Raw genomic sequence first — 25,883 nt, forward strand, 5'->3', positions numbered from 1 at the left:
CGTACGGCAGAGAGCATCTGCCGAAAACACACAGCTGAAGAGAAAGCTCAAAGGGCTGAAGACATCTGCACTCAAGAGACCCAGGTTTGACACCTGGCCCCAAATCACAGCTGGGAGCAACCCCTGAGCCCAGAGTTGGGAGCAGCCCTCAAAAGCACCGCCACAAGTGTGGGTCAGTAATAAAACACAAGATAAATTCACATACATTTCCTTAAAAAATTTTTTTAAAAAAAGTAAAAAAGTAAAAAAGTAAAAAAAGTAAAAAAAAAAAAGTCCTCAGCAATAGTACAAGGAGGCACTTCCCTTGCACATGGCTCACTTGGGTTTGATTCCCAGCAACCGATATGGTCCCCAAGCACAGCCAGGAGTGAACCAAAAACTTAAAAAAAAAAAAAAATACACACACACAGGGGCTGGAACGATAGTACAGCAGGTAGGGCATTTGCCTTGCACGTGGCTGACCCAGGTTCAATTCCTCCATTCCTCTCGGAGAGCCTGGCAAGCTACCGAGAGTAACCTGCCCGCACAGCAGAGCCTGGCAAGCTCCCTGTGGTGTATTCAATATGCCAAAAACAGTAACAAGTCTCACAATGGAGATGTTACTGGTGCCCACTGGAGCAAACTGATTAACAACGAGGACAGTGCTACAGTGCTATACACACACACACACACACACACACACGCTTAACTTACCGATCACCATTGTTACAAAATTGAATACTATCAACTTTATCCTAAAGAAGAAAAAAGAAAAAAGGACAGAAACAGTCATCAACTCTAGTCTGTGACTGACGAAAGAACCCACTCAAGCTTTAAGGCTTAAAGCAAATCCCTGTCCTACAACGTGCAGGGCGTCTGCCCTGATACGAAATGATCCAGGCTCAATCCACAGCACCCCAGAGGGTCCCCAAGCCTGCCAGCAGTGATGTCTAAGCACAGAGCCAGGACAAAGCCCCAAGAACCGCCAACTGTGGCCCAAACATTTTTAAAAATTTAAAATAAAACAATCATCTTAGTGTAGACCCTTCCTTTCTGCTACAGGACAAAGTAGTCGGTGTCCAAAAGGGCACTGCCATGAAGGCAGGAAGGTGGTATGCTGGCAGCACAGGCAGGACACTGGCCAGAGTATGCCTCCCACCAAGCCCTGGAGGCTGGGATCAAGTGCAAGCACTACCCAGGGCAGAAGGAAATCACCCAAAATCATCAAAACCCATGGCTTTTGTCAGTTTATCACCTCATGCCCACTCCGTGGCTATGCCTTTGGACAAGACTATCGTCAACAAAGACTACCGTCTTCTGAGAACCTGCTCATTATTTTTGTTCTGCATTTAGGGACGGACCACATCCAGCAGTGCTCAGAGGGTCAACAGCTTAGAAAAAAAGCCATAACATCTCTCCAGACCCTATTTTCAAACACTAGGCCCCAGCAACAAGCGAACATCAAGTTCAAGAACAGGTACAAGGAGCAGGATGGATAGTAAGGCGGGTAGGGTGTTTGCCTTGCACACAGCAGACCCGGGTTCGATTCCCAGCATCCCAGATGGTCCCCCGAGCACCACCAGGAGTAATTCCTGAGCGCAGAGCCGGGAGTAACCCCTGAGAATCGCCGGGTGTGACCCAAAAATAAAAATTAAAAAAATTTTTAAAAAACCTCATAAGTCAGAGAGAGTACAGAGGGTAGGACAATTGCACTTGTGCAGCCCACCCAGATCCGACCCATGGCATCCCATATGGGTCCACCAGCAACGCCGGGAGTAATCACTGAATGCGGGACCAAGGCAACCCCTGAACATCGATGGGTGTGACCCAAACACACTGGAAAAAAAAATGGCATTCTGGGGCAGGAGATATAGTATAGCAAGCAGAGGGTACTTGCCTCGCACATAGCTGACCAGGATCTTATCCCAGCACCACATAAGGTCCCCAAGACCTGCCAGGAGTGATCCATAAGCACAGAGCAAGGACAGGACTATACTCTGAACACCTCCAGGTAAGGGCCACAGAGCAAAAAAATAAGCATTCTGAGGCCAGAGTGAGACAGAATAGGAGGTAAGGCCTTGCATGTGGCTGACCCTGGTTCAAATCCGTTACCACCTGCAATCCACTGAACATTGTCAGGGATCATTACTAGGCTCAAGAATAAGCCCTGGGCTGAAGCGGTAGCACAGCAGGTAGGGTGTTTGCCTTGCACACAGCCAACCCAGGTTTGATTCCCAGCATCCCATATAGTCCCCCAAGCACCACCAGGAGTGATTCCTGAGTGCAGAGCCAGAGTAACCCCTGAGCATCGCCAGGTGTGACCCAAAAAGCAAAAAAAAAAAAAAAAAAAAAACCCTGTGCACCACCATGCCCGGAGCCACCCCCCCCCCAAAAAAGTATTTTGGAGCCAAAGAGATAAAATACAAGGTTGGGGTACAGTCCTGTACCACATGGTACCCCTGGAGATCACTGGTAAAGCCCTGGAGGTCCCAAGCATCACCAGTGGGGTCTAAAACCGAACAAATTTTGGACTTGAAGCTGAACAACCACTAGAAAGTAAGGGGTTAGCACTGCAAAGGTACTTTTTGAAATGTCAATGTTATCTTTCAGCTTTAGAATATAGTTCTTTCTACATTTTTAAAATCAGTAATTCCCCAAGTTACCAGTTTACTCTGTACTATAATAGTAGTACTAACAATGAATTATCACCTTAAAAAAACAAGAACTTGGAGCCAGAATAATAGTAGAGAGAGTAAGACATTGCTGGCATCCCACATGGTCCCCCCAGCACTGTCAGAAGTAATTTCTGATTATCACCAGGTGTGACCTAAAAGGCCAAATAAAAAAACTAAAAAACAAAAGCAAAAGCAAAAAAAAAAAAACCACAAGTACTTACAGTGTGGCTTTCAAGTTCTGCAACTTTTTCAGGTGCTTCAAAACCCAAAAAATACATCCTGATTACGTGATCAGTACTCCCTGTAGCTAAAAACATACCACCTGGGGGGGAAAAAGTTAAAAGGTAAACATTCCAGTCATTAACAAGTATGTGGGAGAGAGACTATCCTAGTAAACAAGAGCTCTACTCAAAATGAAGAGCATCCCCTAAGACCCTGTCTCTGACTCCCCTTCAGAAACAGATTTTTAGGTTCTAAGGATACAGAGTACAGCAGGTAAGGAGCTTGTTTGCCCCCGGCCAAGAATCATAAGGCGTGATCCCCGAGCACAGAACCCGGAGTAAGCCATGACAATGTTTGGGCATGCCCCCCCCCCCAAAAAAAAAGGTACACCCGGGCTGGAAAGAGAGTAGAGGGGTTAAGACACCTGTCTGCAAACATCAGGTCCCAGTTCCCCATTACCCTGAACACTGTCAGGAGCAACTTCTGAGCACAGAATCAACAGCAGCCCCCACCCCCTGAAAAAAAGGGGAAGAAAGAGCTATTTGGTCTTTGTCCTCGTTTCTAACACAATCTAAAACCCTTGGGATTTCCTAAGCGAGAAGAATACAGCGATCTTGACAATCATTAAACCATCCAGCTGCAGCAGGTTCTAGACAATGAGGTGATTTGTGAAAACTACTCAAAAGAATTTCGAGGGAGGGAGGGGCGCTGCGAGTAAGGGAAGCAACCAGCTTTGTTTAGAGGGTTCTGGAAATTCTGGGTTTCATCCCCTTATCTCCAAGGGGAGAGGTCAGAATGACATCAGTTACCAATGATCACAATTTTCCTTCAATCAGGCCATGCCCGTGGGGACAGAGCTGAGGGTTTCCCCAGGCTGGAGAGCATGCGCAGAGAGAAGGGGACACACCCGCATCAGGGCTTCCCCACCTCGTCCAGCTCTGACCGTCTTCCTGCCTGCGGCCCCGCTGCTACCGGGAACCCCCTTCCCATGACTTATATGGCTCCTTCCATCTGGCTTTTCAATGACATCCTCTTACATGGGGGAAATCTAGTCCATCAGCTGGCAGGGAAGGTCCTTCTAAAACAGAGCCCTCAGGCTGGGGGATCCAGCCCGCTCCCTCGAGAGGGTCGGAATCCAAGGGACCTGAAGGAAGATCAAGTGCTGCGCTGCTGTCCTCTAGCAAAAGGATCGGCTGGGGCTTCAAAGGCTCAACTTGACCCCGAAGCTCTGCTCTGCTCTTCCCTCCCTCCCTCCCTCCCTCCGCTTCCTTGACTAGAGCAAGGACCTTCAGTGCTATCTAAGTGGGAAGGGCCCTTGCTCTGCACAAAGTCGACCTGCCAGGTTTGATCCCCAGCATGCCGCCAGCTTCACTCGCGAATAATTCCTGAGTGCACAGCCAAGCCAGGAGTAATTCCTGAGCATTGCCAGGTGTGGCCCAAACACAAAACCATAAAAAGAAAAGAAAAAAGAAAGAACCCTACAATGTGATACTCCATTGTGTAGGGCTTTTGCTTTGCACCCAGCCAACCCAGGTCAGATTACCAGCAGCACCTCAAATGGTCCGCAAAGTGAGCACTACCTGGGGTGACCCCAAACTTCTAGATACCTAAACCTAGCTGTGAACTACAAGGTTGTTTCAGTTTTCAAAAGACTTCTATAGTGGAAACGCCTTTGTCCTTTCCTTAAAGGAAAAGCTACCACAGAAATTTCTTTCAGGAAACTAGGATATGTACTTTTACCCCAAAAACGTAAATAAAACATTTAAACAACAACAAAAAAACCACACAGGGCACGAGTAGTAGTACAGTAGGCTGGGCGCCTCCCTTGTACACAGTGTCCTGATTTTGATCCTCAGCATCCCCTATGTTCCCCAAAGCACCACCAGAGTAACTACTGGGCCTCGTCAGGAATAATTAACCCTCAGTATTGCCAGCAGTTAACCAAAAACCAAATTAACCTCCCAAAAATGCAATTTAGCTTGTCACATCAAACATATGATGCACAGACACAGGTATGGCTGATGGGAACAAACTCCACCCACCGCCAGGTTGCAACTGTAAGGATGATGTGTGCTAAGAGGACACAGCTATTCTGTTCCATTATTACAAATCACAGACAATGAGAATAAAAGAAACAAAGGGCCACAGAGCTGATTTAATGAACTTATCAGAGTAAACTATTGACCATCTAACTGAAAAAACATCTCACAATGTCATCATTCAGTAAGCTAAAACTACAGAGGGAAAAACAAATTATCTTACCAACACTGAAAGAAGAGCAAAGCATCTGAACACCTGGTCTGGGCTTTTCAGTGAACTTCAGGGGACGTGGGCTTTGAGAAAAGGAAAGATGTTATTTTAATATACATTAGTTGAATAGATTAACAATATAAAATTTTTATTTTTCTTTTAATTTTTCCCTACTACCACATAGCACACCAAAGACTTCCAGGTACACTACGGTACAGATGGATGCACTATTAAAAATAAAGGTCTAAATTCCATCTTCAGGGCAAGAACAATAGGACAGCTGATAGGGCATTTTGCCTTATCCATGGGCAGTTCCCAGGTTCAATCCCCGGCATCCCATATGGTCCCCCAAGAACTGCCAGGAGTGATTCCTGAGTGCAGAGCAGGCGTAATCCCTGCGCATTCCTGGATGGGACCCCAAATAAAACAAACAATAAATTTTCTCTCCATAGCAGGCTACTGCAGAGAAAGAATAGACCTATTAAATTGGTGACTTTTTCAGTCTTGTCAGAGATCGCAGACTTATCTGGGTCTACCATTCCCTTTCAGAAAAAAAAAAAAAATCACTCGAGACTCGCTGGGAAATGTACCTTCTGGAATTACTTCACTACTATCCTAAGGATCATCCCAGGGTCTCAACTTTGGGAAACACTAGTCAAAGAGAGCCAGCATCCACTCTGCAGATCACGGCCAGAACCACGAGGTCTGACTCCTGTTCCACAGAAACTCAACAAAATGACAAAGAGCACGTGTGTCAATTTTCAGTTTAAGAAAATTGTATTTCACTTAAACCTAACCAAATATAATTCAAAAGTTCTGAATTTTAAATTCTTTTATATTAAATCCTGAAGGGGCCAGAAAGAGATCATAATGGGCTGAACACTTAAAAGCATCATAAATCGGATCCCAGGTACACATGGTTCCCTTGGAACCACAGGAAGTGACCCATGACATACCGCCAAGGACAGGCCAGGGAGTAGGTCCCAAGAACCTGAAACCAATCACTGCACTGCAATGCACTGTCCTCCTGTTGTTCATCAATTTGCTCGAGCGGGCCCAGTAACGTCTCCATTGTGAGACTTGTTGTTACTGTGTTTGGCATATCAAATATGTCACGGGTAGCTTGCCAGGCTTTGCCATGCAGGCGAGATACAAAACCAATCACAAAGAAACAAATCTTTAAAAACCTCCCAAGCGTAGGGGCATGAGAGATGGTACAGCAGGTAGGACACCTGCTTCAAACACGGCTGTCCCTGGCTTGAATGTCAGGCCTCTAGCCGCACACCTTACATGCGACCACCCCTGGCTTGACTCCTAGCACCCCGTATGATCCACAGCACACCAGCTATGGTCCACGAACAGTGCCAGGAATAAGTCCTGAGGACCAGTGAGCGTGGCCCAAAGAAACCACACCCACCCACACAGTCACATGGCGTCCACTAAAAAGCTTCATAGGAGGGGCTGGAGCGATAGCACAGTGGGTAGGACGTTTGCCTTGCTCGCAGCCAACATGGCCGACCCAGGTTCGATTCCCAGCATCCCATATGGTCCCCCGAGCACTGCCAGGAGTAATTCCTGAGTGCATGAGCCAAGAGTAACCCCTGAGCATTGCCGGGTGTGACCCCAAAAAGCAAAAAAAAAAAAAAAAAAGCTTTGTAGGAGCCAGAGAGATACACACAGCCAGTAAGGTAAGGTGCTGGCCTTGCAGCTGGTCAAAGAAGGTTCAATTCCCAGCACCCCATGTGGTCCCCAAGTCCCAGCAAGAATGATTCCTGAACACAGAGCCAGAAGGAAGCCCTAAGCCTAAACACAGCTGGGTGGGCAGTGCCCCCAAAACAGAAAGGGTTTGCCTGTTTTACATATCCAACAATCTACTTAAGCTGTAAAAGGCAGGCAGTAAGGCATCTATGCTGCACAGCCTCGAGATGAAATTCAGAAATACTAAATTTCTCATCATTAGATTTCATTTTATCCCAATGACATGAAGTAAAAGCAACACAATGAAAGCCACTTACCTGAACTTGAGGGACTCCAGATCCCACTGCCAGAAACACACGGTCCCATCAGCACCAGTGGAGACCATGTATCTTTGGGGCCCTTTGGCCATAGGGCTGAACTGGAAAACAGACAATACAAGTTCAACCTCCTGAGCTGCCGCAGCAGAACAGTGGGATAATTCCTCAAGTTAACTACAAGTGATACTCTAAATAAAACGCAAGACCATAAACTGTGGTATTTTTTGTGGGGGTGCTCGATGGTGCTCAGGAATCATGCCTGCTGTGCTCAGGGAACCATACAGGATGCTGAAGATTAAATCCACCTGGATTAAACCTGTATAAGGGGCCAGAGCCAACAGTACAGCGGGGAGGATGTTTGCCTTACACACAGCTGACCCAGGTTCAATACCCAGCATCCCAAGCACCCACAGGAGTTAATTCCTGAGTGCAGAGCCAGGAGTAACCCCTGAGCACTGCCACAAATGTGTCCCAAAAAGCCAGAAGCAAACAAACCTATGTATTAGGCAAAAATGCCGTACTCGCTGCACTATTGAGCTGCGGCCCCAGGAAGTGAATCTGCAAGAAGGGCGCCACAGTACAGCAGGCACGGCGCTTGCCTTGCAGGCAGCCAACCAGGGTCCAATTCCCCGCATCCCCTAAGGTCCCAAACCTGCCAGGAGTGATCCCTGATGACAAAGCGAAAGTAAACCCTGGGTACCACCGAGTGTGGCCCAGAAACACATACAAAAAAGGGAGCTTTTATCTCGGACACTGATTAGAGATCATTTTCAAAACTCATAAAAATAAGCCAGAAAACCCCTTATGAGGAGTGAAAGCCAAGTGCTACTAAGAGCCTCAAGAGCTGCGCGGTCAGCATACTGGCCAGGAGACAGTGAGACGCATGGCACAAGAGAGAGCCGGTCTCCACCCAATGGAGCTGCAAGGCGGCACGGCGGGTGGGAGAAACCGACTAGCTCCCACACACCAAGTGGAGCCCCAGATGTCAGCGGCTTACGAATCACCCGTCCTCCCTAGAACATCTATCTCGCCAGCCTGTCTATGCCTCTGTTTGCTGTATCCACTCTTGAGAAGCTCCTGAACATGAACTTCCTCTTCCTCTCCCCTCACCACTTTTTCCTGCTGTTCTGAGTTTCTTGATTTTATTTCGGGACCACACCCAGTGGTTCTCAGAGTTACTCCTGAGGCCTGTGCAAGGCAAGGGCCTCACCCAGGTACTATCTCCCCACCCTCCCCTCACTATCTTTTGTTTTGTCTGTGGCCACCCGTGGCTCTGCACTCAGGAAATACTACTGGCGTGCCCAGGGAACCCTATGGGATGCCAGAGATCAAACCCAGGTCAGCCCCGTGCAAGGCAAGTGTGCTACCCGCTGTATGATCTCTCTGGCCCCCAAAATGCTGAAAATGGGTAGAACACCTGGAATCAATAAAAGCCGATTAAAGAGGCAAAGGTGGTTCTCAGCAAATACTGCGGACAAAGATCCCCTATAGAATACACTCTGTGGTGAAAGGAGTCCAGGAATATTCACAAAGGGTCAACAACAAGACATAGGGCAGTGAGGTGGGGAAGGTGTTCGTCCTGTACACAGTCGGCCCAGATGCAATCCCCAGCACCACAGACGGTCGCTCAAGCATGCAGGAGTGATCCCTGAACCCAGAGGCAAGAGTAAGCCCGAAGTACTGCCAGATGTGGCCCTCGAAACAAAAAAAGAAAAAGGAAAACAAACACCCTACTCTGCCCTACCTGCCCCAACAGAGACCAGCAGACATCAGTCATCCAAACTGCAAACACAACACCAGGGCATGACGGAGCATAACCCCCAATAGCAGTGCTAGCCTACATACAAGAACGCACAGACCGTTCTGACTGTGTGACCGTGCGGACAATCCCATCACGTGGAGACAACTACAATGAATGAGCCCCATCTCTCACAGGTCCTTCCCAGAGTTCCTCTCTGGAAGGTAGGTTGCAAACCAAACTTCACACTGCACAAATATTGGTCTTACCATCTTTCTTTTTAACCCCCTTCTTGAAACTAAAGCTTTGAGGACTAAAGTCTCACACTCAACATGTCTACTTCCTTCCTTCCTTCCTTCCTTCCTAAGATTTGGGAAAACATTTTCAACAGAAACAATTGAAGGACAAATTTCAACAACTGATGCCATGTACAACACCAAGATCCGTATCTAGATAGACGTTGTTTCTTTTGGCACCAATATTGGTCAGCTATTTTTCTAAGTATTTGTTTCATCTAAATTTTCAAAGATCCTATGTAAGAATCATTTAAAATACCCTCCTGGGGCCAGAATGATAGTACAGAGGGCAGGGCACTTTCCGTGCACACAGCTAGCTCGGAGCCCCAGCACCTCACGGTCCTCAGAGTCTCGCCACGAGTAAGCCCTGAGCACAGCCAGGTGTAGCCTATAAAACAACAGCAAAAGAAAAAAAAAATGTCGTTCTCTCACAATCTCAATGAAGAAGCTCAAATGGTCAGGCTGGGCTTGAGGCCTCATGCCAAGGGACGGCAGGGGATTAGAGAGGCAGTAGCGGAAAGTCTCGCCAACACAGTGGGCGCCTGCCAGAGGAAGACCTTCCCACAGAATCGCTGCAGTGTCCTGTGCTGCAGACGCCCGTCAAACGCTCTGTGAGGAGAGGCTTCCGTGCCTTCCCCACTGAGTTCTGGGAGTCACACCCCATTACCCTCTCGAAGGGTCCTTCCACAGGAAGGCATCACTGGAAGGCAGCTTTGTTTCGGTGTCAAATTTCTAAGCGACTCACTACTTGTCATCTCCAAGGTCTTAGAGGAAAGGACCCCAGAAGTGTGTGTTGCAGCTGGCTCACCTGGAGAGACGTGATGGAGCCTGTGTGGCCCTGGAGCACAGCCACGGGGGCACACGTCCTTAAGCACCACACGCGAATGATTTTATCACAGCTCCCTGCAGCAATCATCGTGTTCTCATAGTTGACCGCCATGTCTGAAATTTCAGCAGAATGACCTCGTAACGTAGATAGCAGGCGGCCATTGTGCGTTGACCAAATCTTCACCAAACAGTCATCCGAACCCTAAAACACATGACCAAAAGTGTAGATCTCGTCAATCATCTAAAACAAATAAATCAATAAAATTAAGTATCTGAAACACTAACTGTAGAATACTCAGTAAATTATGAATCTTTTGTAATGTATGCTCAAATGATCTAACAGTGCTATCAAGACACTTTATTAGATTCCTCATAACACAGATAAGATGCCACTCTAACATATTTCAAAAAATTCTCTACCAAATATTCATTCATGGCTACGAGTCTACTACTTCAATTTGCATTAGCAAGTTTCAACTTAAATACATCAATCCAAGACAGATCAAGGTCTCCCAGGTTGAAATGCACAAGAGTAGCAATCCCCAAAATATATATATAAAAAAAATACTGAGATCTTTTTAAATAATCAAGATCATTTGTACCAACCAGCATCCACCCATCCAATATTTGAGTATCTACTCTGAATCTCACAACTACAAAATAAAATGTAAACTCACCCAATCCTAATACTTCTCCAAAACAGCAAAATGGTAAATTAAACTCCAAACATACACATAATTACATTTTTAAAAATTTTTCGGTATCATTCATCCGTCCCACCCCCCAAAAAAAATTTTTTCTTTTTTTTTTTTTAAAAATTTTAAAGACACCATGTAATTGCCTTGCATGTGCCTGACCTAGGTTCAATCCCCGGCATCATATAGAGAATCCTGAACCTCACCTGGAGCACTGCCAGGTGTGACCTAAAAAACAAACAAACTGAGCCAGAGACATGGTACAGCTGGTAGGGCACTTGCCCTACACGTGGCTGAACTCGGTCCGATCCCCAGCACCCTATATGGTCCCTGGGCACCGCCAGGAGTAATTTCTACGTGCAAAGCCAGGAATAACCTGAGCACCGCTAGACGTGGCCCAAACACCAAAAATTAAAAAAAAAAAAAACCTGCAAATGGGAAGCATGGAATTCATGTGGTTTGACCTGCCCAATGACTGCTCACTGGCATGTCCTCAGGATGAACACGTTTGAGAACAGAACTCACTGTAAAGATTCTATGTCCTGTCCTATCAAATGCTACACAGTAAACAGCAGACAGGTGACCGAGAATCCTTCTGTGCATTTTTATGTGCTGATACATAGTTCCTGGAAACGCTGTGCTAAAAGTGGAACACCCTGTGAGCTGTTTCCCTCGATGGATCTCCACTAGGAAATAAAAACAGCAGAAAAGGGTAAGTGGAGCCAGTATGGAAAGAAGAAAAAATAAATCAATCAATAAACACAAAGGTTTTCAAAGTTTCTTCCCAATTCTATTTGACTGAATGCTTATTACAGCAACCCCACTTCTCACTGTTAGCAATTACTAGTAATTGTACTACTGTATAGCTGGTATCATTTAAAAACACGACCCATGTTTTCTTTTAAACAAATGTGGTAGTCAACGGGAAGAGATGGAGAGAGAAGTTGCCGGCACAGGAAAGCCGGCCTCACTCACCAAGGCTGGGTGGGGAACCATAATTCACCGGCATTTCGGGGGGTCTTCCTCTGTGAAGAGCAGCAAAGGCAGAGCCCTTCCACACTGTGTGCCTGCAGTCTTTAAAATGAATTTTAGATACACATAAAATCTTGAAAGTTAGCCCCAGAAAGATTTTATAGAATACTTACGTACAATACAATAAACTGTTTATTCAAAGTTTACCAACTATTGTACTTCCAGAGAAAAGCCCTCAAGGTTTATTAGACTATGTCTGAAGGAAAATATTAAAACATCTCAGATACAACAACAACTAACATTCGTGTAGCACTTTACAATTTACAAAGTGCTTTCGACATACAATGTCTCGCGAACCCTCACAACAACCCTGTGAGGTAGGTGTCGACGCCACTTTACAAGCGAGGTAACTGAGGCGCAAAGATTCCAGGACCTTCTAAAAGATCCACTATGACTGAGAAGTAAAAATGGACCAGAAACCAAGTCTTCCGCTCCAAATCCCATTCAATGCCAATATGCTTTTATTTTCCAATGCAGAATGATATCATACAATAGTAATCATACAAGTGATTCAACATCCCCGAACTGAGAATTTTTGTAACGTAAAATTTATAAAAATTCTTGACTTAAATATTAACTTTTAAAATTCTTTTTGGCCAAAATTATCATGACTTTCCTCTCCTTAGGAAGTACTGACAATCTGAAATGGTTTTCCTCTTGTTTGAGAATCCATCATTCTCTACACAAGAGCACAAGTGTGAGGTCTGTGAGGCTGAGCGCATTCGACAGTGCCAAGCCTCTTAGATCTCCCAGCAACAGGCTAAGAGAAAGGAATCTGTCCCCTTCTCAGGAGAAGGCAGCAGTCTCTGGGTCCAACTGAGCTAGAAGGGAGTCTCCCCCGAGGAAAAGAGGAAGGGAAGGAAGGCACCAACCAGCGCTACTGAGCCGCGGGCATCCGACTACGAGGCACCTTATGGTTTGCATGATTCGACTCACTGCCACTGTCATGCTCAGAGAGCAATGACAAACACCCTCTCGTGTCGCGAGCCAAACTGAGAAGCATGGCCCTTCCTAAAGCGGCTGAAGCCTCTCCTAGGTCTGCCTGTTCTAAAGCAGAGCTCATCAGAGAATGACCCTGAGAGCCTGACACACACAGAGCAAACAGGAGACAGGCTACCCAGGCAATGAAGGAGCAAACTGAAACAGGCATGACAAGGTAAGGGGGGCCAGAAAACTCCAGAGCAATTTCCTGGAGCCATGCGCATCAAGACATAACTAGCGCTGGCAGGGAACCGAGAGGGAGATGCTCAGTCAAGTTGGACACTGGAAGCTCAGCGAAGAGACAGCAAAGATCTTACAATCATGGAGATGAGCTTGACTTGAGTTCGGGATCAGAAGAGCCCACAAGAATTCTTGCCCACTGGCAGTCAAGTCAGACTGTAGGCATTGATCATGTCATATACATACACTGGGTCTACAAGCTGACGGGAAAAAAAGAGCGATTCCAAACAATTTGCTACCACATGACTTAGCAAACAGAATTTAACTGGCCAAAAAAAAGAAAAGCCACGTAATTGGACATTTTCGGTACTTCTTTTCAAACTGCTACCAAATTTAGAAAAATCACTGGTCCTTATAACAAAGGGCTTTCCAGAATCTAAAGAAAATACTTCTAGCATTTAAGGAGTTATTAGACACATACAATTACAGGCAATGAAGTTATGAGTGAGCTACAAGATGGAAAGTCAAGAACTCACACTGATAAAACTTCAGACACATCTCAGAATAAACTGAAGCTCTTTAACTTAACATCTATACCTTTAGCATTGTTAAACGAAGGACTCACAGAACACTTAGGTAATATAATTCAACATCTATGCTAAAAGCAGAGAATTTTATATTCCACAGCACGGTTCATCGTTACATAGCAGCTTTTTTTCCACAATGCTTACATTACTTCACACTTATCGCAATTACTAAGCTAGATATACCAAAAAAAAAAGAACACTTCTTCAAAGTAAGGTACCTTTTGCTGTACGTAGCAAAGACTGCCTTCCTGCACCAAGTAAAGAAGTGACTCTTGAAATACTGGGTGGAATTTCTTTATCCAACATGGGACCGATGCGCTGGCAGATTTGCAAAAGATGATCAGGAGCCACATGTTTATTGGATAAGACCTGGTGGGAGAGCAGGTGTGAAAGACCACACTGTTATTAGAATCATGGCGAATCCGACAGAGAAAAAGAGAACAATTCAAAAGGGACAGAAGGGTGCTGAGAGGAACTTGAGACCTAAACAGAGAACTGATCGATAAACGCAGTCATCCCAACCAAAACCCTACCGTTTCTGGTACAAAATGAGAAATTTTAAGATCCATATGCAGGGGCAAGAGCAATAGTGGGGAGGGGAAGGTGCTAGCCTGGCCCACTGCTGCGCCCGTCTGACCCCTGGCACTGCACAGGGCTCTGTAAGCACCACCAAGAGTATGCCCAGGTGAGGCCCAAAACCAAAACACAAAAAAAATCTACATAAAAACACAAAGCAAATAATAGTCTAGAAAGCCAAATCATGGGGCCGGAGCAATACCACAGCAGGCAATGTGTTTGCCTTGCACACTGCCAACCCAGGGTGGATCCCAGTACAGTGTCACCCGAGGCTGCCAGGAGCGATTATGCCCCCATTCCCCGCAGCCCCTGCAGTGCTCAAGGTGGGTTCCAGAGATGGTCTGGAATGCTGGGATCTCACACATACAAGGAGCACGCTCAATCTCTGAGCTTTATATGCTCAACCTAGGCACTGTCACTAGCATGCCATTTTGACTTCTATCACTTTATAATAAAGTTTAAGATCAGGGCGTTCTTTTTTTCTTGGGGGGGAACCCACATGCTTAGGCTTATTCCTGACTATGCATTGAAGAATCACTCCTGGGGGTTGGGGACCGGAGAGATAATAAAGCTCAGCCCTGAGCACTGCAGGTGTGCCCAACCCCACAACCCCCCTTTCAAGAAAAATAAAACGGTACGAATATAAAACTGCAGATAATTTGGCAGAACATTTGCCGTGCATAAGGCTGACTCGGATTCTATCCCCAGCATCCGACTGTGGTCCAGAGCACTGCCAGGAGTGATCCCTGAGTGCAGAGCCAGGGCATGGCCTCACCCAAAAAAAGGCTCATCCCCACGATACTGGCAGAAGGAGATCAACAAGGGCTGGAGCGATAGCACAGCGGGTAGGGCGTTTGCCTTGCACACGGCCAACCCAGGTTCGATTTCCGGCATCCCATATGGTCCCCCGAGCACCGCTGGGAGTAATTCCTGAGTGCATGAGCCAGAAGTAACCCTTGTGCATCACCAGGTGTGACCCAAGAAGCGGGGGGTGGGGGAGAAGATCAACAAGAGACAGACGAGAAAGCGCACATGTAAAGATAACTTTTACAAAGGGGTAGAGAGAGATAGAAGTTATTTTTAAAAAGATAACAGATTTAACAAATAGTGCTGGAATAATTTAAATACCCATTTTAAAAAAATTTAACTTTGGGGCCAGAACAGTATACAGGTAGAGCTTTTGCTTTGCACACATCCAACCCAGGTTCAATCCCCAGCATATCAGAGTCCCCTGGGTCCACCAGGAGAAACCCCTGAATATAGATCCAGAAGAAACAGCCCTGAGCACAGCTGCGTGTGGCCCCATGCCCTCCCCAAAAAAGAGAAAGAAAATTTTACTTTGATTCATGTATCAACACCATAAACAAAAATTATCGAGGACAGTCTATGGATCTAAAGGAACGATCTAAAACCATTAAACTTGGAAAACTTGGGGGAAAAAAAATCTTTATAACCTGGTTAAGCCAAGATTTCTAATATAACACCCCAAAGCACAATCCACAAAAGAACAAATCAATAAATCAGATTTCTTCAAAACCCAGAACTTCTATTCAAGAGGCACCGTCAGAGAATGAGACCATCCACATGAAGGTAAGTGCTTGCAAACCTGGGTCTCAGCAAGAATGTGTATCCAGGGTACGTGAAGAATTCAAGCCTCAGCGATGTTTTTTTTTTTAATTATTCTTAAATGGGTAAAAGATGTTAACATATTTTACCAAAGATACACAAATGGAAGATAAGCACAAGAAAAGTAGCTCTTTACTTGTAACTGATTAAATACAAATTAAAAGCATCTATTAGAATGTTCCTGCCCAGAGCCGAGGTCAGGACGGTGGCCTGAGACAGGTATGCAGCTGACAATGCGGTCAGGGTGGGGGGTTGGGGGGGAGGCACAGGCTTGCTTCCCACACTTCCCACTACGGTAAGACCCCCTCAAACAGAGCCAAAACAAAAACAAACGAAATCCAAGTCTGTCCTGATCAAGATTGGTAAGAATAGCAGGATCTGGGGCCAGAGTGATAGTACAGTGGATGGGGCACTAGCCTTGCATACAGCTAACCTGGCTTCTATCCCTGACACCCCATGTGATCCCCGATCACTGCCAGGAGTGATGTCTGAGCACAGACACAGAAATAAGGCCTGAGCACTGCAGGTGTGCCATACCCCACATCCCACCTTTCAAAAAAAAAAAAAAGGAGGATCTGGCAGTACAAATATAAAACTAGAGATAATTTGGAACCATCTGGGAAGCTTAAAAGTGGCACATACAGGGGGACCAGAGTAATACTACAGCAGGTATCTGCCTTGCACACAGCCAACCCCATTTGGTCTCTGGCACCACAGATGTTGCCAGAGTGAGGCCAAAATAATCACTTAAAAGGGACAGGAGTAAGTCCTGAGTGGAGTAAGTGTAGCCCCAAACAAAAACCAAGTACGCTGGAAGAAGCCAGGAAACAGGGGCGGAGCAATAGCACAGCAGGAAGGACACAGGCCTGGCACCCAGCCTTGAGCCCGAGCAGCAACGGGTGTTGTTAGGGTACAGAGGCCAGACTCTGCGACTTCAGCTATTGAAACTAAGAGCTGGAGATGTCCTGCAGCAGACATGGAACTTGCCTTGCACACAGTTGGCCTGAGTCAGGTTCAATCCCTAACACCGTATGTAGGTCCCCAAACACCACCTGGGTGATCTCAGAGCACAAGTCAGGAGTAATTCCTGAGTGCCATCAGGTATGACCCAACCCCCCCCCCATTATAATACAAAATAAACTCTGGAACAAGAGAGAAAGCAGACCAGAGATAGCTGGGGGCAAGGGGAAAAGGCGACTGACACAGGAAACTACCTTCCATGTGATGCTGGGCTAGGGCCGGCAAAAGCCTCAGCTTGTCTGCCCAGGACTACACAGTTCCTTATGCTCCCAAACAAACTGAATCCAGGGAGCCCTTTGGTGGCTGCAAGAATTGCATCAGCACTAGCCTTACAGCTGCATCCTCATGGTGCCCCCAGGGCAGGATGCCAACACCCTGCAGAGCACTGGCCTAGTCAGGAGGTACCGAACGCGAACGCGGCTCTTCCCCCCCACCCCCCTCCCGAAGCCAACAGAACCCCATATGCCCCTTGAGCCCAACAACAGCCCACACACTCCAGATTCCCTGAGAAGCAGGACTCCAGTGAACACTTGACACATTAACAGTTATGGATCTCTCATAAAAAAATAAACCTGAAGTCAGTATGTTTTTGTTTCTAAATCCTGATGGCAAAAAAAAGGCAGGGGGCTAGAGTGAATGCCCTTACCCGCAGCCGACCAGGGTTCGATTTCCCTGCATCCATATGGTTCCCTGAGCACGGCTGGGAGTAAATCCTAAGTGCCTAAACCAGGAGTAGCCCCTGGGCACCGCCAGGTATGACCCGAAAAGTGGAAAACAGAAAACAAAACCCGCAAAATTGTTTCAACATTTAAGCCTCACAGTTCCCACTCTGATGATATTCAAAACAGTGCCTCAAAGCTAGGGAAGAACTCCAGAGCACACCTGGGGTCTCAGGGAAAAAAACAAAAGTTGCATGGCTGAGAAGAATGGGCCAAAGGTCCTACACTCAGTATGAGGGACCACAGAGTCCCTCAAGAAATGCAAAAAATGACCTTCAGGCACTAAGAGGAGGTTCCTGAGCACTGCTGGGTGTGGCCCAAAAGTCTGACACTCCAGAATGCGGATTTTAAACAGCCCACAGATGATGGGAAACAGTAAAATGCGTAGCAATAGCGATTTCAGTAACCCCAACATAAACTTCAGCACTGATACAAAACATTACCTTAGCAGAATCCATTCATTATCTCATCAGAAAATTAGTCATATCCAGAAAACCGAAATAAACTTACTCATTTTAGCTATGTCTTAAAAAACAAATCCAAAAACCTCATTACCCACACGAGTTTATTTTAAACACGCAAGTAATGTTAGGATTTTGGGGGCCCGGAGTGATAGTGGAGCAGGGAGGGTGCTTGCTTTGCAGGCAGCCAACCCAAGTTCAATCTCCGGCACCACATTATGTTCCCACAAGCACTGTCAGGAGTAATTCCTGCGCATCAGTCCAAAACTGAAAAGAAGGAAAGGAAGAGAAGACAGGGGAGGGGAGGGAAGAGGTAGACCAGGAGTTTCAGCAGGTATGGTCCAAAACAAAAAATAAAATGTTTAGAAACAAAGAAAGAAATGTTCGGATCTTCTGATTACATACAGAAATCAAATAGACCCAAACTCGATATTCTATCCGGCTGCTCAAAGTTAAGGCCACCGTGCCCCCTTCCATGGCTCTGGCCGCCTGCACTGGCTCACACCTGGCCACCTTCCATCAAGGAAAGCTCTCCCTCACACCTGAACATCTGCTGCACCACCTCGCCCTCCCATCCCCGTACTTCGTGGCTTCAGGTCTGTGTTTCCATGGTAGTCCCATAGGAGTCTTGTCCTCCCGGCGTATGGTACCCGAAGTGGCATGAGCTGACATTTACTAAATAAATGCACCTAGCATTAGAGAACAGTGAACAATCAACACAGAAAGTGGCCCTGCAGCCTAGCTCCGCCCTGAGAAACAGTTTCATTTGAGTGATTTGTCTCTTCCAGTTTCATTTCCAAAGGAAAGAGGGCGGGGGCTGAAGCAATAGCACTGCGGGTAGGGCTTTCGCCTTGAACACGGCCGACCCAGGTTCGATTACCAGCATCCCATATGGTCCCCTAAGCATCGCCAGGGGTAATTCCTGAGTGCAGAGCCAGCAGAAACCCCTGTGCACTGCTGAGTGTGACCCAAAAAGGGGAAAAAAAAAATCAAAAGGAAAGTCACGGTTCTGAGTGAGGGCATTGCTGAAGGCCTGGGCTTAGAAAGACGGACGTCAGCCGGCTGTGTATGCAACAGGCAGGACACGCGGCACAGTCACGCTAGGCCCTGAGGCTGGAGAGACAAAACAGCTCGTAGGGCACTTGCCTTGCACATGCCCAACCTGGGTTCAAACCCCAGTATCCCACATGTTCTCCTGAGCACCATCAAAAGTAACCCCTGAGCAACATCAACAGTGATTGATGCTTACCCCAAAAAAAAGGAATGAAAGAAAAGGGGAGACATCCCAGGCTCCTAAATTTCCTAACTTTCTCAAAGAACTAGAGAAAAAGCGTCTCAAACACTAGCTATTGATTGGTATTACTGTACGATCAGGTTGTGGGGAGTGGGAGAGCAGGAGAGGTAAGGCACCTACTTGCCTGCATGTGGCTGATCCTGTTCCAATCCCAGGCGCCACTCCATCCACCAGCACAGAGACGGGAATAGCCCCATCTCCAGAAAGGACAAAATCAAAAACCAACAGCATAGAGCCAGAACTAAGGCACTTGCCTTACACACAGCAGACCGGGGTTTGATCCCCAGCATCCCATATGGTCCCCCAGAACCACAGGTGTGATTTCTGAGTGCAGAGCCAGGAGTAACCCCTGAGCACTGTTGTGTATGACCCAGAAACGAAAACTAAAAAACCCCACCAGAATGCACTCCAGCACCTGCATCCGCCACCCAGAGCGCCCCTCAAACAGGCATCCTTCAGCATGACATCTAGTCCTGATCACCAACTGGCTAAGCGGAGCAGGAAGGAGGTGGGGTAAGGGGCTCAACAGTCCAAGCCCAACGTCCAGCTAGCAATGGAACCTTGGACAAAGTCCCTAGGTCAGAGTCCACATTTTGCAGAAGTAACATTTTGCAGGTAGTAAATAAATGTGCCTTTACAATGTGCAGTTTTCTCCTAGGTTTTTTTGGAAGTGGGGGCCCATTGGTGGTGCTCAACGGAGACTCCCAGGTCAGTGCTTGGCAAACACAGCAATGCACAGGACAGCATGCCATGTTCACTCACCCCAGGGCCCCTGCGTGCAAAGCCTGCACTCCAGCACTGAGTTAGTCGCCTGGCCTTTTGTAAGGACGCTAAGGTTTTGTTAACTCCTCACTATTAACAAAAAAAGCTAACACCTACCCAGCCATCAGTGTCGACAGAAACTGTTCCAGAGAACCTTACTAACCAAGCTCAAACCGTACAACTATTTACCCTTCCTCTACAAAGTGAGAAAACACAGGCGCAGGCATTAACTCACCTGCCCCAAATCAAAGTCCTAATAAATGGCAGAGCCAAACCCACACAGTGAGGTAGCTTAACTCCCCAGCATCACATCACTGTTATTAGCTATGCTGCATGGTCATAAAATCACAACAGAATCACGAGGTTTGAGCAAGGGCTTAAGAATGTTAGTTGGCATCTGGGGCTGGAGAATACAGCACTTAAGACGCTTGCCTTGCCCTGCACACTGAGGACCTGGGTTTGATACCTGTCACCCCACGTGCCGCCAGGAGTGTAACCCCTGAGCATGGCAGGGTGTGGCCCAAAAACAAAAAAATAATTGTAGTATCAAGAGGGAGGCACAGTCTAGAGCACCTCCCTCGGGAGTGTATGGACCCGAGTTCAAATCCCTGGTATTCCACATGCGAAGCACAATCCAAGCAACAAGATCTTGCTCCTTGGTGCCACAAGATAGTCCCAGCCACAACACAGCAGATGTCTGTAAGCACCTCAGGAATGGTGTGACCCCAAGCAACACTCCTACTGAACAGAAGTGCAGTGTGAACGAACAGTCAGGAGCCCTGGGGATCTCTCGTGTGCCTGAGAGAGTGCAAGGCGCTGCTCCCTGGCACTTCATGGTGCAGCCCACACACAGAAATGCTCTGGACGGGTCCAGTCCACCCCCACCCCCCGCAAGCACCGCCGACAGGAGAGCAGAGCGCAGTGAGCCTGAACGCCGGCACTGCTTGGTGCAACCCACACGCACACAAACACCTCAGGAGACAAGCCTCCAAGGGTCGGAGAGACAGTAGAGGGGCCATGCGCCTGACCCAGGTTCAATCCCCAGCATCCCCGATGGTCCCCCAAACACCGCCAGAAGTAACTCCTGAGCCATCACTGGATGTGGCCCCAAGATTCTTTGTAAGTCTCAGACCTGAGAGACTGCAAGGAAAAAAAAAAAAAGGACCAGAGCCATAGGAGAGAGGGCAAGGCACATGGCCTTGCACGTGGCCCACCTGGGTTCAATCCCCAGAACCCCATACAGTCCACAGAACCTACAGGAGTAATCCCTGAGTGCAGAGCCAGTATTAAGCCCTGAGCAATGCCAGGTGTGGCCCAAAACCAAAAAGCAACACTAACAAAAAAAAAAAAAACAGTCAGGTCAGGTCCCCCCAGCACGTGGGAGCACTAGATGTCAGAGAGCCTGCAGCTGAGCAAGCGCAGCCAAGCGTGAGCAGCACCAAACGGCCGCCACGGTCTAACAGGTGTGCCAGCCCCGCCACCACAGCCGCCACAAACAAATGGAGTCACGGCCAGACTCGGAACACAGCGGGCCAGATTCGAGCTATGATGCTACAATTATGTTATCTGGAGCAAAAAATTTTGCATCCTAAATACCACTTCCTTATTTCTCTACTTCAAAAGAAAGGGGCTGCCCCGATGGCTCAGGTGCTACGGCCCAAGTTTAACGTGTGAGGCCAAGTTCCACCTCCAACACATATGCTGGTCACCCCTGGAGTGGCACTGGTCGCTCCGGAATCTATGAACGTGACCCATTAAAATAAGACAGGGGGGCCAGAGCAGGTAAGGCACTTGACTTCATGTGGCTGACCCAGGTTTGATCCCCAGTATCGCATATGGTCCCCTGAGCCTGCCAAGAGTGATCTCTGAGCAGAGTCAGGAGTCAGCCCTGAGTACTGCTAGGCTGGCCCCAAAATAAAAGCGAGTAATCACTGGGATTCTACTTTATACATTCCTAATGTAATGATTTTTGTTTTAAGGTCACCTCTTTGGTGCTCAAGGCCAGATTCGTGCTTGGCTCTGGGGACTGTACGTGGTGCTGGGGATCAAACCCAGGTAGGCCAAATGCAAGCCAAGCGCCCCAGCCCCTGTGCTATCACTCCGGCCTGAGACACTTAACTCCCACTTAGCCCCCAGTCAGCTGGCACTGGCCAAGACTCCGCTGTCCCAATAGGCACACGTGCCTGAGACTTGAAGCAGCAAGCAGCAGGGCAGAGTCTGGGTTCAATCCCAGCACCTCACCGTAAGGTCTCCTCATCACTGCCAGGAGCAGCACCCAGCATTGAGTCAGTAGGCCCTGAGCACTGCTAGCTACGGCCAAAAAGAATCAAAAGAAATCAGATACACAAAACCTCAGTATTTAGTAACCAAACTCGGCTGAGCCTCAACAGTAAACATCAAACATTATTTTGGTGATCCTGAGGGCGTACCAAGTCCCAGGAAGTATAATTAGATGTACGCTGACTACACAGTTCCCTGTCCCACACATTTTTACAATTATGCCAACTACTCAAAGAAGCTATTGCTCTCTCGCTTAACAATTAGCTTGAAGATCGTTTGAGATCACAGAGCTGAAGACAGAACTCTCGGCAACACCCCGAGACCCAGGAGAGCATCTGTGAAAGAAACTCAGCTAACTGTATCCCTAGCAGGGAGGCAGGAAGACCTGACCACATGTGAGAACACATGTGACCCTGCCCAACTTCACCACCTGTGGGCTGGCATGACACTCGAGACTGAGCACCCACAGAGTCTGCATGCATCCCTGGCCATTTTCCCACAGGCAGAGCAGCTCCGGAGAAGCCCCGGCTACAAGTGCCTGTGGGGGAGGCCAGCACAGGCTGAGGGGGAAAGGACACGTCAGAAAACTGAAAGCTGCTGAGGAGAAGCATCAAGCAGAGCACAATCCTAAGAGGGCAGGGAAGCTGGCAACTCTGCTAAGCACAGACCTTTCAGGAATCCCACCAGTGACCAAACCCCAGACTGCTGAGGGAAAGGTCTAGTGCCCACTCTAGAAAGGTGTGAAGCAGAGAACCAGAAGCAAGTAAAGCTGGCGGGGACAGAGACAAGCAGTTAACATCAAGAGCCTGAGAGACACTTCTCTCCTGGGGGATCATTTTGTTACTTAGCCTCTATTCTTGACCAAAAATGCTCAAGCATCTTTCCAAAGATGAAACATACAGGACGCTAAGAGCCACGGTCCAGCAGGAATGGTCAGGGATAGCAGGTCCAGAGTCGGCCCCAACACTGGTCACTGCTCAGCCACTGTCTCTTCAAAATCATTCTCTGCCCATCTTTCCTTTCTACCTGGGACTTCACATATCCGACCACTTGATATCCTACAGATTCATGAGCTCATACACTCACTGGCACACAACCCCCCCCCACCCCAAACCAAGGTTCTAGAACTGGCACCCGGACCAGACTCCTGAGCTCTGTCTGGGGCAATGCCCATAGATGGGGGAGCCCCAGCACCACCAGCAAATCCCCTACTCCCCAAAGACAAAACTTCACCATGGGCCAGAGGGCTTTGCAAGGAGGACTTAGTAAACCCAAACACTCCAGGAAGCGCCAAAAAAGAGAACAAAAGAGAAACATGCCTGGGGGCTGGGCGAGATGGCACAGCTGCAGCCCACCTGGGTTTGCCCAGGTAGCAGCCCAGGAACTGCAGAGTCTCCAGGATCCCCCAGTCCCACCAAGAGTGATCCCCCAAGTGCAGAGCCACAGCCAGGTATGGCCCAGAAACAAACACCAAAAGAGAGAAATACACCTCATTCAAGTGAGCCCAGGGTAGCTCAAACCCATAAACCTGACTAGCATTAATTTTTTTTCTACAGAAGCGTTCGTCCTTGCTTCCTTAGGGCGGGCGAGGAGAAGAGAGGCATGCGGGAAGGTAATCAACCCGGAGAGCTGAGCTTGAGCACGTTTGCGTGCCTTGCACTCGCGGCCAGGCCAGGTTCCGTCAGCTGCACCCCAGATGGTCTCCCAAACCCCACCAGGAAGTGATGCCTGAGTGCACAGCCAGAAGAAGCCCTGAGCACAGCCCGGAGTGCCCCCCCCCCCGAAGATTTTTTTTTTTAAATAAGGCAGACCAAATCAACCAATGATAGACACATCACAGCCACAAGAAATTTAAAACGACCTGACAGCAACACTCAGAACTTCCACGCATCATTTTCAAAAATACTTTTTTTTCCAGGGCCTGGAGAGACAAGACAGCAGAGAAGGTGCTTTGGCCTTGAGCACCCTTGAGCACCCCCGGGTGTGGTCTAAGTAAAACAAAAACAAAAACAAAAGAGTGGCCCAAGGTAAAGGACGCGCGGCTGGCGGTGAGAGCAGCATTAAGTTTTTACAAGGCTGCAAAGGGAACCAGGGAGAAACGCTTGGGAAGGAGAGGGGAGGGGGCTGGAGCGGGAAGGGGGGGTGGGTGGGCGTTTCTCCCGGGCCCAGACCCCAGCGGGGCTATTCCTAGGGAAACAAGTGGCCGGAAACCGGGGCCCGGCGCGCGGCAGCCAATCAAAGGCGGCCTTACAAGTCGGCGCGCCGGGGCCGGCCGCGAGCCGCTCGCTGAGTGGCCGGCGCGCCCGGGCCCGCGCGCACGCGCGCCGCGCGCCCTCGCCATAGGCGGCCGCACCTGGGGGGGGACCGCCCTCCCCGCGGCAGCGCCCGGCGCACGGTCGCCCCCGCCGCGCCCCCCGCCCCGCACCCCGAGACCGTTTCCTCCCCCCCGCAAACCAACCCCCGACAACGCCTCGCAGCCGCGCGCACAGGGCCGACCACCCGGGGAGGGGAGTGCGTGTCCATCCACCCACCCACCCACCCACCCCTCCCGCACTCGGGCCGCCCCCCGCCCCGCGCGCGCTGCCCGGGGTCCCGAGCGCGCGCGCGGTCCCCGCCGGAGGGGTGGGGGGGGTGGGGGAGAGAGGGGATCGGAGTCAGGGTCGGGGCGGGGCGGGGGGCGCAGGTGCAGGGGGAGCGCGGGGTCGTCCGCCCGCGCCCCCGGGTCTCACCAATTCCTCGTAGGTCCTGCTGTGCTCGTGGCCCTCCCAGTCCAGCCTCTTGGGCAGCAGCTGCAAAGACACGGGGCGCAGCCTGGTGACCCCCCTCGCGCCCGCCGCGCCGCGCCGCGCAGGCCGGGCGGGGGTCGCGCGCACGCGAAAGGTGGGGGCGGGGGGCGCGGCGGCACCGACCTGGTACTGCTCCAGCTCCTGCACCAGCACCTGCACCGAGAGACGCGCGTTTAGCGGGCGGCGACCCCCGGGGCAGCGCGGGGCGCGGGTCGCGGCCCCGAACCCGCCCGCCCGCCCGCGCCCCCCGCCCCCCGGCTCACCTGCGCGGCTCTGCGGCACGGGCCGGCCGACAGGTAGCGGGCGATGAGGAAGTAGAGCTCTGCGGGGACAAGGGGGCGGTGAGGGGCGGCGCGGGCCGGCGGGGAGGGGAGGGAGGGGGCGCGGGCGGCGCGGCTTACCCGACTCGACGAGGGGCACCGGGCGCCGGGCGGGCGCGGGCTCCGCCATGGCCGAGCGCGGGGCGAGCCGAGCGTGGGGGCCGCGCCGAGGCCTGAGCGGGGCCGGCGTCCCTCTAGCCGCGGCGCGCCTCCGCCGCCGCCGCCGCCGCCGCCATGCCGTGCGCGCACCTCGGCCCCGCCGCCGCCGCCGCCTCCTCCGCGGGCCCCGCGCCGGCGCGCCACGAAAAGTAGTCCCTGCGGGAGGGGCCCCGGCGCGCCGCGCCCCGCCCCCGGCCCGGCCCCGCGAGCCTCCCCGCCCCCGGCCCAGCCGCCGCTGACGCTGATGCGGGACTGCCAGGCTGGCTGGGTGGGTGGGCGGGCTCCGGGGGGCGGCCGGGCCGGGGGCGGCGCGGTGGGGGAGGGGCGCGCGCGTGGCCCGGATCCCTGCGCGCGGTGAGGCGGCCGTCCGGCCATTGTGAGGCGGCGGCGGCGGCGGCGGCG

The 25,883-nt window shown here is 49.7% G+C and overlaps 1 protein-coding gene across 1 annotated transcript in view; it reads right to left on the reverse strand.

Moving 5' to 3' along the window:
- Window positions 1-25,483, reverse strand: part of BRWD1 (bromodomain and WD repeat domain containing 1) — a 78,176-nt gene extending 52,693 nt beyond the window's left edge. Inside the window, exons 1-12 of the mRNA XM_056119313.1 lie at window positions 25,404-25,483; window positions 25,266-25,324; window positions 25,126-25,155; window positions 24,946-25,005; window positions 13,697-13,847; window positions 11,674-11,772; window positions 11,224-11,384; window positions 9,984-10,205; window positions 7,142-7,242; window positions 5,139-5,209; window positions 2,876-2,976; window positions 694-734 (exon numbers count right to left, since the gene is read on the reverse strand). Of these exons, the coding sequence (XP_055975288.1) occupies window positions 694-734; window positions 2,876-2,976; window positions 5,139-5,209; window positions 7,142-7,242; window positions 9,984-10,205; window positions 11,224-11,384; window positions 11,674-11,772; window positions 13,697-13,847; window positions 24,946-25,005; window positions 25,126-25,155; window positions 25,266-25,324; window positions 25,404-25,452 (1,145 nt within the window). The 5' untranslated portion in view covers window positions 25,453-25,483. The remainder of the gene's footprint in view (window positions 1-693; window positions 735-2,875; window positions 2,977-5,138; window positions 5,210-7,141; window positions 7,243-9,983; window positions 10,206-11,223; window positions 11,385-11,673; window positions 11,773-13,696; window positions 13,848-24,945; window positions 25,006-25,125; window positions 25,156-25,265; window positions 25,325-25,403) is intronic.
- Between the last annotated feature and the right edge of the window lie 400 nt (window positions 25,484-25,883).

The sequence above is a fragment of the Sorex fumeus genome, unplaced genomic scaffold (genome assembly GCF_029834395.1).
Source record: "Sorex fumeus unplaced genomic scaffold, SorFum_2.1 ptg000041l, whole genome shotgun sequence".
Lineage (NCBI taxonomy): Eukaryota > Metazoa > Chordata > Mammalia > Eulipotyphla > Soricidae > Sorex > Sorex fumeus.